Source organism: Trachemys scripta, chromosome 2 (assembly GCF_013100865.1).
Source record: "Trachemys scripta elegans isolate TJP31775 chromosome 2, CAS_Tse_1.0, whole genome shotgun sequence".
Lineage (NCBI taxonomy): Eukaryota > Metazoa > Chordata > Testudines > Emydidae > Trachemys > Trachemys scripta.
The window spans coordinates 19,248,730-19,265,051 of NC_048299.1; the positions used below are offsets into that span (position 1 = coordinate 19,248,730).

At 42.3% G+C, this 16,322-nt stretch overlaps 1 protein-coding gene across 1 annotated transcript in view; it reads left to right on the forward strand.

The window, feature by feature from the left end:
• UBE3C (ubiquitin protein ligase E3C) overlaps nt 1-16,322 on the forward strand; it is a 172,590-nt gene that overhangs the window by 57,824 nt on the left and 98,444 nt on the right. Inside the window, exon 11 of the mRNA XM_034760009.1 lies at nt 8,825-8,911. Coding sequence (XP_034615900.1) covers nt 8,825-8,911 — 87 coding nt within the window. The remainder of the gene's footprint in view (nt 1-8,824; nt 8,912-16,322) is intronic.

Consider the following 16,322-nt stretch of genomic DNA (forward strand, 5'->3'; position numbering starts at 1 on the left):
TTAGATATAGCAGTAGAGATAATTTGATTTAACATGTTGAAAAGAGATATAACAAAAGTCATTGCACTAAATTTAACTCGTAAGTGCTAAATTATGAAAACATTAGTTGTACCTAAGGTTGAGTTGGTTGATTTTTTGCACTTAAAGTAGGGAGTCAACCTCTTTATTATATGGAAAATACAGCATCTCCTCCCAAAAATTACAGCACTCACTTTGAATATAAAATGAATTTTCTGAAAGTATACCAATGAATCTGTAAGTCAGTCTGTTAATTATCCCTTTTAGAAAAAAAATAAATAGATTTAGCACACCTTCCCTGTCTCTCCCCCCCCCCCCCCCCCCCCCCCTTCCCCCCCCCCCCCCGCGCACACATGCACAATAATCTCAGCAATGGAACGGATAACAGAGAGAGGGATTTTGAAGAATAGATCAGGAGGCAGGGGAAGACTTGGGTGTAAACCCCTGGTTGCTTTGCACTGTTACAGAGTGGCATAAATCAGCCAGAGGGTACCAGTGAATCCGACCGTAAAAGTTAAAATAAAAGATTTAATTTTGTTGTATTATACTATTAGAATTGGTGGTAATCTCTTTGAGTTTATTGTTTTAGTGTTCATGTACATTTTTAATTAAAAAAAAAAGATGGGGGCAGAGTTAAGGTTGTTTAAATTGCCTAACTGTTCATTTTCATATCTGAACTACTTGGATTTCTTTTAAGTTTACCTGTAACTCTGAATTTACTGGATTTGTAGTGCTTGGTTTGGAGGATAATTACAACATTGCTGTAATGTATTTTACCCAAATGATATTTATTTTCAACCTTAACTCAATTGTGATGTAGTTTTGTCTAGGAATAGTGACTTTAATATTATATTAAACACAGACTGTTGTTCTAAACAAGAACAACTAGAGTGTGTTTTGTGTCTCTTTAGCTCTTAAATTTTTCCATGACCGATAATGTACGCCAGGAAAGACCAGAAAAATTTAAAAGAACAGCTATTTTTCCAAACCTTTACAAAGAACAGAATTCTTGTAAAGCCTCATTTGCATTGTTTGTTTACATTAACTAAAATTATTAGTTTGAGAGCAAGTTTCAGCACTAGATTACATACGTTTTATGGTGGCTCCTTTGATTACAATGGATGACACTTCACTGGAGTCACACAAATGTTAAACTGTTGTAACATGGTGAATTAAGCCTGGCACTTCGTTTTAATTCCTTGTTTATTGGGCTAACAGCTGTTTTGTGGTAATGGCTAAGAATCCAAAGTATAGAATATCAACATTTTACAAGTGCGGTACATAGCTGTAAAACTTAATGAGTGATACAGTAAAATCTTCAGTCCTATCTATGCTAAGTATAAGATATAAGGGATGGATTTCAGAGGTTCTCATCATCTGCAGCTCTCTGGTGACCAGTTGGAACTGTGGTTGCCTATCACTTTAGAATTCAGGCCATAATATTTAGCAATTGTTCCAGTTGAACCTCTGAATCACTTGGGTGAAGTTTTCAGAATTCTGAAAGATGGATAAAACTGAGGCTACTGTTGTTATTCTAAGCTCTTAAAGTTTTCCTGTTTTTTAGAAATACTACTGAACATTGCCAGAACAAATGAAAAAGTGAATTACATTATGATAGGAGGTCCAGTATCCATGATATTTGTTCATTTCAACTAAAACTAGTATATAATTTCCTGGGATGATTGTAAAATTAACAGGTTTTTACTTGGATGTCCTGAGAGACGTAAAGACACTCTGCCAAATAGCTTTTCTTTTTGAAGCTGAGGCCAAGAACTGAAGGTCATTGCACAAATTCCTCTACTTAGAAACCAAGACATTCAAATTAATGTCATTTTAGATATTTCAATGTTAAAAGAGAAAATACCTGTTCTTTATTTAAATAATTTAATAAGCCTCTAGTAACTAATAATGCATAATTTCCACCCAAATATCAGAATAATAGGAATCTGGAAGAAAGTAAAATTGAGTCTCAGGTGAATAAAAATAGATGATTTAAAAAAATTAAAAATCTGATTTTTTAAAAAAATTAGATGTTTAAAATTTAAATATATTTTATTTTTTTAAATACATATGTTTAAAATTAAATTTGAGATTGACAACCTATGTTAAAACTTAGGGTTAATCATGATTAATCATGCTGTTAAACGATAATAGAATACCATTTATTTAAATATTTTTGGATGTTTTCTACATTTTCAAATATATTGATTTCAGTTACAACACAGAATACAAAGTGCAAATATTTGCACTGTAAAATTGCTTGCTCAGTGAGTGGTGGAGGTAACCACTCCCACGATAGAACAGTCTCGAACACTCTCGCGAGCGAGCTAGGAAGTTTTAAAAAGTTCCATCGCTTTCTATATCGTTCTTCGGCCTCCCCACCGACCAAAACGGCACTCCTACACATCGAAAGGCAAAAAAAATAAATATTTGCATTTCATGGTATGAAATTTGAAAACATTGCAGTTATACACTTTTATTTATAGTTGTTTTTTATTATTATTGTACTTTTATACCTTTATTCTTGTCTACTTATATTCATAGTCAAAAATGAGAAGATTGTTAATACTTTATTGTAATTAAATAATATAGGCCTGTAATTGGACAGTCTGGGAACCGATGCTGTACTGGGACATCAGCCACAAGGAGGCGTCAGGAATTAGTTGGTGTTGAAAAAGCAGAAAAGCTTATTTTCCTATTCCAATCTATGAATAAAAGAAGAGATGGGAAAGAATCAGAACTATTAATTCTAAAAACTTGAAGGACATGGGGCCAGATTTCAAATATATTTAAACACCTAAAGAGGCAGACAGGTCCCTAGTAGAATTTTTCAAAAGCACCTAAGCAGATTTGGCTCTTAACTCCCGTTCATTTCAATGGAACGTAGATACCTAAGCTGCTTAGACGCTTTTGAAAATCCCACTAGGCACCTCTCTGCATCTTTAGGCACCGAAATAGCTTTGAAAAGCTGGCCCATGGTTACCAAAAACAAGGTGTCAATTTATTAACTACAGATAATAGTTCCTTTGTTTAATAAATCAGTTAATTTTAAATGCAAAACTTGTTTAGATTAATTTATGTTCCCTTATGTATCTAGTGCAGGTAAGGTAGTTTTATTTAATTAACAAATAGCCATATTAAAATAGCAGTATTGTACATTTTTATTGAATTCCAGTGTCCACATAAATGCATCTTGATACAAATCATGAGTACAAAACTATCATGTAGTAAATAAAAAATGTAATTCACCAGTTTCTAACATAACAAAAAAAAATGTAAAAAGTATGTTAAGCTATGTGATTCTTAAATCAAAAAGAAGTACCAAATTGAATAGTTATATTTAAATATAGCATAATTAACTTCAACAAGGCAGACTTTAGCAAACTCAATCCCATGGGAAACAAGTCTAACAGAAAAAAAGTTCATGAGAGTTGGTAATTTTTTTAGAGAGATATTATTAAGGCCACAAGAGCAAACTGTCTAAGTGCATAGGAAAGATGGGTAGGAGGGAAGGTAGATAAAAGACAACCCTGGCTTAACCAGGACATATTCCATGACCTGAAACTCAGAAAAGAGTCATACAAAAAGTGGAAATTAGGTCAAATTATGAAGGATAAATATGAAAAAACAACACTAGCATGTAGGAACAAAATGTAGAAAGGCTAAGACCAGATTAATCTAGTTAGGGACATAAGGGATAACAAGAAAACATATTACAAATACGCTAGACAAAAGAGGAAGAACAAGGACAGGGTAGGACCTTTACTCAGTGAGGCGGGAGAGACAATATAAGAAAACACAGTAATGGCTGAAATGTTAAATGCCTTTTTTTCCCTTCCAGTTTTCACCAAAACTTTTTTAGCAGTGATTGGATGACTAACATAGTGAACATCAGTGTAAATGGGATAGCATCTGAGGATAAAATAGGAAAAGAACAAGTTAAGAATTACTTAGGTAAGATGTCCTCAAGTCTGCCAGGCCTGATGAAATACATCCTAGAATAGTTAAGGAACTGGCTGAAGAGATTTCTGATCCACTAGTGATTATCTTTGAGAAATCATGGATGACGGGAGAGATCCCAGAAAACTGGCAAAGGGCAATATAGTACCTATCTATAAAAATGAGAATAAGAACAACCCAGGGAATTATAGGCTAGCTAGCTTATATTTGGTACTCAGAAAGATAATAGAGCAAATAATCAATCAGTTTGTAAGTCCCTAGAAGAAAATATGGCAATAAGTAATAGTCAACATGACTTGTGCTCCTTATGTTCCACCTTCCTGTTTTATTTCAGGGACTCCCTGCAACCCCCTTCTTTTAGTTTTTTGTATTTTCACCAAAATCAATAGGATTTTGCTCATTGATGCCTAAAACATTCCCTGAAATTTTGGGATTGATCAAATATGGCATTTCACAGTTCTCATAGTACAGGTAGACAGAAATGCCATTGAGGTTGCGTCTACATTGCAGACATTGCATTAACTGGGGCTCTTACCTGGGTTTTAACCATAACCCCCCTTACTGTCCACACAGAAAATTCTCACACCTGGATTTGGAGGTGCTTTAAATCAGGCTAGCTGGCTATGGATGGCGGTGGGTGGGTTAGAACCTGCACTCCATTTTAACTTGGACTCGACCCTGCCCATTTTTCAATAAGGATGCAGGCAAAATCAGTCAAGTACAGTAAAAGCTTTTTAATCTGGAATGTTGGGGCCGGTAAGTGAAAAATTCTGTTTTACTAAGAAGAAGAGAGTTCGGGTGTGGGGCTGAGGGTTGGAGCACAAGGAGGGGTTTCGGGGTGCTGGATCCAGGGGGCCCTCACCTTGGGGCTTCCCGCAAGCCGTAGACCTGTCCATGCTGTTCCCAGGCGGCGGCATGGCTAGGTGGCTCTGTGCACTGCCCCCTGCTCTGCCCTGCCCTGAGCACTCACTCCACAGCTCCAATTAGCCGGGAACTGATGCCAATGGGAGCTACAGGGGCAGCACACAGAGCTGCATAGTTGTGCCTCCACCTAGGAACAGCAGGGACAGGTCATTGTTTGCGGGGAGCCGCCCAAGGTGAGCGCCCTCCAGATCTGGCGCCCCAAATCCCCTCCCGCACCCAAAATCTCTCCCAGACTCTGTGCCACACATACCCTCCTGCACTCTGAACCCCTTGTGGCCTTTCCTCTGTCTAGGAGCAGCCAGGGACCTGTCGCCAGGTAGAGAGCCTGCCGGCCCCGCGGATCTGGACTATAACTGGACTTTCTCTGAAGTTTAGGAATGCCGGTTTATAGATCATTTCCAGATCTACTGATGCAATACAATGATGTAACCAGGCGCCACAATGCAGGACTTCTACGACTCAAGGCTTGATATTTGGATGGGTTTTGAATGTGGAGTACTCATGCTAGGTAGTGGTTCACTCCATCCTCAGACAAGACAGGAAGGATTCTATCAGGAGATGCTATTTGGCCAAATAGAAATGTTTCTCCTCTGGGTCACAACAGCACCAGTTTTCTCCAGAGTCTAGTGGGATTCCTGTTTTCTAGATTACCTACTCACTCTTAAGAACTTGGGCGCCTCTGTCAGTTCTTTACAGGTCCACCACACAGCAATCCGTGCCTTTCATCCTCCAGTTGAGGATCATATCATCAGTACCTATGCAACGATAAGTAGATTCCTGAAGGGATTTATTGGAACTTCCCCACCAGTGTTGAGACTAACATTACAATGTGACCTCACTCTCATCCTTTCAGGTCTCAACAGACTTCCTTTCAAACTAATAGTCACCTGTTCTTTGTCCCATTTCTCGATGACAGTTGCCTTCTGAGTCACCATCACATCAGCCAAAAGGGTGAGCAAGCTGGGAGCACTTACAGCAGATCAGTCAAATACCATTTTTCATAAAAAGGTCTCTTTGCCTCCAACCAATATTCATCCCTAAAGTAATTTCGAATCAAACCATCCACTTACCGGTATCTTTTCTAAAACTGTATTGTTCTGATGAAGAAAGAAGACTTAACATAAGAATAGCCATACTGGGTCAGACCAAAGGTCCATCTTGCCCAGTATCGTGTCTTCTGACAGTGGTCAATGCCAGGTGCCCCAGAGGGAAAGAACAGGTAATCAAATGATCCATTCCCTGTGGCTCATTCCCAGCTTCTAGCAAACAGAGGCTAGGAACACCATTCCTGTCCATCCTGGCTAATAGCCATTAATGGACCTATCCTCCATGAATTTACCTCGTTCTTTTTTGAACTCTGTTATAGTCTTGGCCTTCACATCCTCTGGCAGAGTTTCACAGGTGGACTGTGCGTTGTGTGAAGAAATACTTCCTTTTGTTTGTTTTAAACTTGCTGCTATTAATTTCATTTGGTGACCCCTAGTTCTTGTGTTGTGAAAAGGAGTAAATAACACTTCCTTCTTTAGTTTCTCCACACCAGTCATGATTTTATAGACCTCTCTCATATCCCTCCTTAGTCCTCTATTTTCCAAGCTGAAAAGTCCCAGTCTTATTAGTCTCTCCTTATATGGCAGCTGTTCCATGCCCCTAATCATTTTTGTTGCCCTTTTCTGAACCTTTTCCAATTCCAATATATCTTTTTTTTGAGATTGGGTGATGACATCTGCACTCAGTATTCAAGATGGGGGCATACCATGGATTTATATAAAGGCAATATGATGTTTTCTGTCTTCTTATCTATCCCTTTCTTAATGATGCCCAACATTCTGGACTTTTTTGCCTGCCGCTGCACATTGAGTGACTATTTTCAGAGAACTATTCACAATGACTCCAAGATCTCTTTCTTGAGTGGTAACAGCTAATTTAGACCCCATCATTTTATATGTATAGTTGGGATTATGTTTTCCAACATTACTTTGCATTTATCAACATTGAATTTCATCTGTCGTTTTTGTTGCCCAGTCACCCAGTTTTGTGAGATCCTTTTGTAGCTCTTCACAGTCTGCCTGGGACTTAACTATCTTGAGTAGTTTTGTATCGTCTAAAAATTTTGCCACCTTACTGTTTACCCTCTTTTCCAGATCATTTATGAATATGGCTGATCCCAGTACAGACCCATGGGTGACACCACTATTTACCTCTCTCCATTCTGAAAACTGACCATTTATTCCTACCTTTTGTTTCCTATCTTTTAACCAGTTTCCAGTCCATGAGAGGACCTTCCCTCTTATCCCATGACAGCTTACTTTGCTTAAGAGTCTTTGGTGAGGAAACTTGTCAAAGGCTTTCTGAAAAATCTAAGTACACTATATCCACTGGATCCCCCTTGTCCACATGCTTGTTGACCCCCCTCAAAGAATTCTAGCAGATTGGCATGGCATGATTTACAAACAACCATGTTGACTGTTCCCCAACAAATTGCTCCCTATAGATGTCTCTACAGAGAATGAATGCAATTAGAAAGATACCTAGACAAGTGGTTTTCAATCTTTTTTTCATTTGTGGACCCCTAAAAAATTTTGAATGGCGGTACAGACCCATTTGGAAATATTTGACATAGTCTGTGTACCCCCAGGATCCGCAGACCACTGGTTGTAAACTACTGACTTAGACTATTTGTTGTCCTGGCAGAGCAATCAATGGGTCATCCACTATCTGCACAGACTCTTTCTAGGTGGATGTCGGGCTGCATCATTCTTCTCTACCACCTAGCACGTATCTTTCCTCCTCTCTCCCTCCCTCCTCCCCCCCCCCCCGATGGAGGTGAAAGCCCATTCCACCAGAGTGTAAGCAGTCTCTGCGGAATCTCTGCAAGATGAACCCTTACTAGATTTATGTAGGGAGACTACCAGGATTTCCATCCATACCTTTACAAAACGTCGTGAATTGGTGCAGACTTCTTTTACAGATACGGCTGTGGGAGCGGTAGTATTACAGACTTCCATACCATCTGCATCCTCGCACCCCCTCCTGATTGACTGCTGCTAACTAATCTCCCACATGTAGAATTCACATAGGGATTATCACTTGAAGAAGAAATGGCGCTTATTTACCTGTGGCTGGAGATTCTTCGAAGAATGATACATTTAATCTGTTAAAGTGCACGCCAGGTTTTAAATACATGTGTAAAATACTTGAGGGCCATTTTCTGCCTTCAAATGGGTATGTGTGTACACTGGGGGATGCAACTCCTGTTAAACTAAAAGGAAAATATCTATGTATCTGAGAACAAACATTGTCCCTTGGATTTAATTGTTATGCTAGATTCTAAAAAAGGAATGTATTTGATATCATAACTTGTACCTGAACACACACAAAAATAAGTGTATTAGATTTTTTTAAACTAATAATTATTTTTGTGGAGATTAGCTATTCATAAGACATTTTAATCTATTTTCAGATAAAAATTTTGTACTTTAAAACCATCTATATCAATTTGCTTTGCTAATTAAAATAAATTAAGCCACACAGAGTGACCTGTCAGTTTCCCACCTCAGCATTATAATGTTACTCATAAAATAACTCAGAGGTTTGAAGCATGTAAGGTTTGTTTAATGTGTGCCTCATTCCTTTGTACAAATTTGGGCCTCAGTACTGCAGTGTGATGCAGGTTTTAATGCAGCGTCTGCCTGTGCACTTCTCATTGCAGAATTGCTGGATTTTACCTTATGGCATTATTACTCCCTTTCTTTAACAGTTCAAAATCTTTTTAATGTTTATATATATTAAAGCTACCTTAATTTATATTTTTGTACATCAGTTTGGGGAATGCTTGATTTGAAAGGCATGATAGAAATATTGTGGTTTTCTTGCGTGACAACCTTCATTTGCTTCAGTAATATATTTGTTTTTTCTCTTTTAGGCTTCTTTACAGTTTAGCATTTAATGCCAGGTTCCTGAGGCATCTTTGGTATCTAATCTCTTCAATGACTACACGAATGATTACAGGGTATGTATTATATCATTTCTATAATTGAACTCTTTTCATAATATAGCATGTCTTTATGAAAAGGAAAAGTGAATTAGTGGACAAATATGATGGTAGGAAAAACCAACCAAAAAACAAACAAAACCCTAAACTTCAATTGACTTCAGTGGGAGTTTGACTTAGTCTTTATTTAGAATAAAAATAAAAATGGCTTTATTATTTTAAAAATATTGATGATGACATTTGAAGTTTTCTAATTATTATGCCAGTTCCCGTGAGCAAACATTGAAAGTACTTTCTGAACAAATTGAAGCAGGAATCTAAGAAGAGCTCTGCCCCATATGTAGGTTCTTCTCAACCTGAAGAATGTCAGACTAGTCTAGAGGCCAGATACGCAGGATAGAGATAGTGAGCAGTGGAGGTGAGGAAAACAGTATGTCCCTGGATCCACATCCTAACTCCCTTTGTAGATGTACTCCTGTGGCTGTAGGTAAAATGGCAGATGGCTCATAAGCAGCCTTCCTGCTCTTCCCCCACAATGTTCCTTGATGCCACCAGATTTTAGGAGCACTTTGTATGTGTGCAGGGTGTTAACACTGGTTATATTTAAAAAGTTGTTTAAACACCCATAACAGTGTTATAAGTTTATGTTCTAATTTTGTGCAATAGAATATTTTTCATAATGGCAATGCAAGTATTCTAAAAGAAATAATTTTAAATAAATTGGAAAAATATAACTGCACTGTTGCACTTCAGGGTTTACATTATTATGTATGATAACTAAAGAGGAGTCTAAGCCAAACAGAATGCAGCAAATCTGTGCAGTTATTAATGCATAAGTGTGTAATTTGTGCCCTAGTTACATAATTCTCTGTTAAGGGGCATCTGGCTTGTTTTTCAAAACTGCTACAGTATTTATAATCCCATAATCTGGTTGACAGCTATTTTCCAGAGTGCAGAGACTTGTAGCATCATTGCACAAATGTTTATCAATACCTGTACTTTCTTCTTGTAGTGATTGCACGTGTGCATTCTGCTTTTTGCATGCACAGGTGCTGGAAATTTTTTCCCTCAGTGGTACCCATCAGGATGGCTCAAGTGTCCTCTGCTGCCACGTGCTGCTTGTGCTGGTATAATGGGCCAACTGACCCCAAGTTCCCTCAGTTCCGTCTTACTGCCCATGGTGGCCTCTGGATCTGCTCTTCTTGCATTTACAAATTCTGTCAGTGAACTGTGTTCTCTTGTACTGTAAACAGTTAGTGTGATTAAGATTATTAGTATTTTAGTTAGATTTTTTTTTTTTTTTAAACCATCTCAGGGCATTGGTCGACTCCCAATGCTGAAGGATGTCTCTGTCACCGGCTTCAAGCCCTGCGTTTTCTGCAGTAAGGCTATGCCTGTCAGTGACCCACACTTGAGTTGCTTGAAGTGCCTCAGGGAAGCTCATATTGGAGAGCATTGCCAAATTTACAGGGACTTTAAGCCTCTTGCAAAGAAAGATCGTGGAGCTAGGGTAAAGTTTAGATTCAGGGAGGTGGCCTTGAGACCTCCTTCTGAGCCAGGTAGGTCAGACTTGGTGCCAAGTGCCTTGACATTGGTAAGGAGTGCACCTCCTACCATACCTGAGTCCCAACACTGCTCACCATCCCCAGTACCTAAGAGGAGGCAAAAGAAGCAGAGTGCTGAAAGGGGGAGATCCCTGGCACCGAAGTCTGCTAGGCATGGGGATAAGAGTAGTGTGTGGTCTAAGTCCAAGCACTTATTTGCTTCGGTTCCTCAAAAGATGGCAGTGTTTACTAGGGTGCTGTGACAGGGTAGTAGCTCACCGCTGTGGCGCCTCCTCCTGGTCGTCTTGGGGAATTAGTTTTAGCCAGTAGAGCGCCCTCTTTGGGTGGCGTCCCGCCTGTCGTCTCGCCGTCGTTGGGTGTGCGGGTTTGCGCTGCTCTCCACGTACGGCGTCCTCTTCCGGAGCACTGCCCTCCGACAGTGTTCCCTGGTCCATTCACACCCCCCTTCCGGGGGGGTGGTTAAACAACAGCCCCACACCCTCGAGTCCGATCCTCACAGTCCAGGACCTGGTGTGGTGCTGACCGGCCGCTCCCTGCGACCCGTAGCTGTGCGTGGGGCAGCACAGCAAACAAAGGGGGAAAAGGGGGGGGGACTCAGGCCCGCCCACTACTCTGAGTCCCAGTCCAGAGGCCCTCGGGTGACAGTCTCACTGTCCTTCTTCTCCTTCCTCCTCTGACTATCCCTCTGGACCACTTCCCCAACAGCCCTTCTCTACGCTAGGCCTCCTCCTCTCAGGCCTGCCGCCTAGCAGGCTATGGAGTGGGGCCTTCTCCCACGCTCTCAGGCTGGCCTGCACTGCGCTGTCCATGGTGCTGGCCTCCCAGCTCTGGAGACAGACCTTCCCCTCTGAAGGCCTGGGACAGACTGACTGCTCCTGTTCTGGGCATCCTTTTATATGGCTAAGCCGGGCTCTGATTGGCTGGCTCCAATCTGCCTTCTGATTGGCTCCCAGTAAGCCCTCTCCTGATTGGCCGCGTGTCTACGCAGGCGCCTAGGCCTGCCGCAGCCCAGTCTCTCTGGGTGTGGGGTAATCGCCCCACCACAGGTGCCTAGGCGTGTTCTGTCAAGGCCAGAGCTACATCTGTGGCACTGAACCGTACTGACCATGCCGCAGGCATTTGCTGCTGCCAGGGACCTTCTGACCCTGTCGGTGCCAGTACAAGAGATGACGCTACTGGTGCCGGTGGACAAGGGAGAACCGGCAGGTTTGCTACAATGCTGGGTACTGTACCAGCTTCATGTACCCCGATGGTGCGCGCTTCGGTACAATCCAAGGGGAAACCCGTGGTGCTTGCTGCTTTTGTGGGCTTCTCCAACTTGGTACAGGTCACCGTCTGGAACTGCATCTCCATGGTCAGTGGAAGGAGACGCATCTTCTGAATTAGAGGTTGGGTCCTACATTTCCCATCCTCGGAGCAACTCCTCCTTAAGATCTTTCCACCCTTCCAATGGATCCTGTCACAGGAGTACTGTGTAGTGGTTTGCCAAGAGGTCTCTGGGAGCCCAAGCCTGTCCAGTGGGCTCTTTGGAGTCTGTGGGGCTTTCCCCCAGTTTCCTGATCGTATTCCAGGCACTCCTATTTGGTAACCTCAGAAAGGTATGTGGCACCTACCCACCAGACATCACCTGTTCTTGACTCTGATACCGAGCCTGGGACCAGACTTCAAGTGCCAGCTCAACAGGACCCTGCAGATCAAAAAAAGGAGGAAGAGCATCTGCAGCCAGTACTTGCCTCCTTTTCCTCCTCCCCGGACTAGGCAATCTCAGGGTGGGGAAAGGGGGGGGAAAGGGCATGTCACCTCCCCCAGATGACTATAAGGCGCACCAGGAATTGTTATAGGGTTGCCTTAAGTCTGGGCATACAGGTGGAGGAAGTAAAAGAACTCTCTCACCACCTGGTTGATATTTTAGCCATTGCAGGTGCTTCCAGAGTGGCCCTGCCTCTCAATGACACCATTATGGACCCAGGTAAGGGACTGTGGCAGATATCTGCATCTCTTCCCCCAACTTGAAAGACAGCCGAGCACAATACCCACCCAGCATTATGAGTTTCTTTACTTGCATCCCCTCCTGGGGTCCCTGGTGATATCTGCTGCCAATGAGAGAGAAAGGCAGAGAAATCAGGGTGCAGCCCCAAAATCAAAAGACTGAAAATAGTTAGACTTGATTGGAAGGAAAGTTCATTCTGCTGAAGTGTTGCAGCTCGAGAATGCATACCGCTATGCACTTTTGGGCAGCTATGACTTTAATGTATGGGACTCCATACTGAAATTTAAAGACATTCTGCTCCCAGAAGAGGCTAGGCAGGAGTTCTTCTCACTAAAGGATGAGGGAAAATAGGTGGCGAGGACCGCAGTGCAACTGGATTCAGCTGATTTGGCCGCCAGGTCCATGGTTTTTGCAGTGGCCATGCGTAGGAGCTCCTGGTTGCAGTTCTCTGGGCTCCCGCAGGTGGTCCAATGGACTGTGTTGGACCTACCTTTTGAAGGATCCTCACTCTTTTCAGAGCAGACTGACGCTAAGCTCCATGGGTTAAAGTACTTGAGGGAGACGTTAAAGTCCCTTGGGTTGTACACCTCAACCCCTTCCAGGAAATGCTTTGGGCCTTGGCAACCCTTTCCATACTTTTCTTCAGCTGTCCAACAGGATCTGCAGAGAAGGAAGAGTAGAGGTTATAATTGTAGACTACCACCTCCTTCTACCGCTGCTTCAGTGCCTGCTCCACCTAAACATCTAGTGCATTATAAGCAGGTATTTTGATGAGACCCTCAAGGATGCTAGACCCCATTTTTCCTTTGTTTGCAAACGGCCTTTCCCATTTCCTCAGTACTTGGTCCTGTACCACCTCAGACCATTGGTGTGGAAGTGGCGTAGAAATGGGATACATTGAGTGCCGTAGAAGTGGGATACACCCCCCAATTTATTTCTACCCCTCCTTTCCACCCTCCCTTCTCGTTCCTTTTCAGGAACTCCTCTCACAAAGAACTTATGGTCCAAGAGGTTCAATCTCTTCTTCAGATGGGAAAAGGTTCTGCAGAATTTAAGAGGGAAGGGTTTCTACTCCCGTTATTTCCTAATCCCGAAAGCCAAATGTAGCTTATAGCTAGCTTTAGCATTTATTTTATTCAGCACTAATGCAAGGAAACTACAGGCCTGTATCCTGTAAGACATTGCTTCAGCAGTTAGCATAAGGCTTGAGGCTGTGAACTTTGGCACAGATAAATGGTCACCCCTAAGTTTTGGGGAACTGGCAGTAGAGTATTTAAGTGGTAGTTTGTCCATAATGACTCCAGACAATCACAGGAACATGAGCTAACCCCAGCTCTTGGGTATTTTAGGAACATGTGCAGATGTGTGATCACAAGTCTATCCTTTGCTTAGTGCAGAAGATAGAGTTTATAGGGGCTGTGTTGGACTCTACTCTGGGAGTGCTCCTCCCAGAGTCAGGGTTCCATTATTTTCAATCTTTTGTGACAAACCTCAAGATTCATCCAATCACAACAGCCTGAAACTATATGAGACTCCTAGGGCATGTGCCTCGTGCACATATGTAGTACAACATGCAAGGCTGCACCTCAGACCTCCTTCAGATGTGGCTGGCCTCAGTGTACTTGCCAGGCTGTCTGCATCTAGACACTGTACTCACGGTACCTTTGCAGGTTCTAATTTTGCTGAATTGGTGGTTGAAACCTCTGTGTTTGTGCAGGCATTCCTTCCTCTGCCCTCAACTGTCACTGACTCTAGTCTCAGACACGTTGACGCTAGGATGGGGAGCTCAGCTGAGGCCCCTCTGAACTCAGGGTCTTTGGTCCTTGATGAAGGTCACTCTTCATATCCGTGTCAGAGAGCTCAGGGTGATTTGTCTTGCCTGTCAGGCTTTTCCTACCTCATATTGGGGGATAACCTGTTTGTCCTTATGGACAACATGTTTTGTAGGCTGGGAGGAGCTTGGTCATTCCTCCGGTGTCAGGAAGCAGTTCACCTAAGGGAATTTAGCAGAGCCCATTCAATCAACCTCAAGGCCTCTTACCTTCCAGTGGTGCCGAACAAGCTAACAAATCACCTGAGCAGATCCTTCTCCAGTCACCCCGGGTGGTTTCTTTGCCTGGATATAGCCAGATGCATTTTTCAGCAGTGGGGGACTCCCCAAATAGACTTATTTGCAAAAAAAAAAAAAAAAAAAATACAACAGAAAATGTCACCAGTACAAGGCCACTGTCTGGGTTCTATCACTGATGTCTTTCTGCTACCCTGTACAGGAAAGCTTTATTATGCTTTTCCCACAATCTCACCACTACATAGAGTGCTAGTAAAGGTTAAGCGGGACCACTCCTGCGTTGTATTAATATTCCCAGCATGACATGCCAACACTGGTTCTCTACTCTACTGGACTTCTCAGTGGCAATTCCAACTCTGTTGCACCTAGATTTGATCTTTCAGGACGATGATGGGCTGCTCCACCTGAACCCGTGAACCCTTCATTTAATGGCCTGGAAGTTCCATGGTTAAATTCCAAAGGGTAGGCTTGCTCGGAGCAAGTTCACCAGATCTTACTAGGTAGCAGACAGGCGTCCACCAGGGCCACTTACCTGTCAAAAACGGAAGCAGTTCTCTATCTGGACTTGTCAAACTGGAGTCTCACCGATGCATTCATCCGTCCAATAAATTCTCTACTATTTGCTGCATCTGAAACAGCAAAGCTTAAGTGATTTCCTCTGTCATGGTTCACCTGGCAGCAATATCAGCTTCCCACCCTCACATGCATAACTGTCCTGTTTTTTCTAATAAATGACAATTAAATTCCTTGAAGGTCTGAAAAGATTGTACCGTCAACTTAGGGAGCCCATTTCCCTTTGGGACTTGAATTTAGTTTTGTTTAAACTTATGGGATCACCATTTGAGCCTCTAACAACATTCTCCTTATTACACCTTTCTTGGAAGGTGGTCTTCCTAATTGCTATCATCTCTGCTAAAAGGGTCTCCAAACTGCATGCCCTCACATCCGAACCATCATACACAGACTTCTTTCAAGATAAGGTGTACTTATGCCCTTATCTGAGGTTTCTTTCTAAGGTAATTTCAGATGTTCATATCAGTCAATCAGTTTACTTACCTGTATTTTACCCCAAACCACACACAAATAGGGACAAGCAATGGCTACACACATTGGATGTTAGATGAACAGTGGCATTCTACATAGACTGGACCAAACTATTTCAGCAGTCCACCTAAGTGTTCATGGTCATAGCATACAGAATTAAAGGTTTTCCAATTTATTATCCAAGAGAATTTCATCTTGGATAACTTCTTGTATCCCATGTGTGTTATGATCTGGCAGGCAACTCACCTCCAGAGAAGCTGACTGCCTACTCCACAAGATCACAAGCATCCTCAATGGCATTCCTAAGGCAGATCCCTATCCTGGACATTTGCAAAGCAGCAGCCTAGTCAACAGTGCACACTTTCTCCTCCTATTGTGCCATCACTCAGTATTCAAGAGATGATGCCAAGTTCGGTCGATCTGTACTGCAGTGTGTGTGTACATGAACTCCGATCCAAGAGTAGAATGTACATGTGCAAAACTCAAAAGAAAAAAATGGACTGACCTTTCATAACTGTTGTTCTTCAAGATGTGTTGCACATTCCATTCCATGACCTGCCCTCCTGCCCCTCTGTATCATAGTTTCCAGAAAGAAGGAATTGAGGGGACTCAGAGGGTATGTCTACACTGGAAACTTCAAAGCACTGCCGCGGGAATGCTCCCGTGGCAGCGCTTTGAAGTGTGAGTGTGGTCGAGCGCTGGGAGAGAGCTCTCCCTGCACTCCTGGTAATCCACCTCCACGAGTCTGTCTACAGTAGTGCT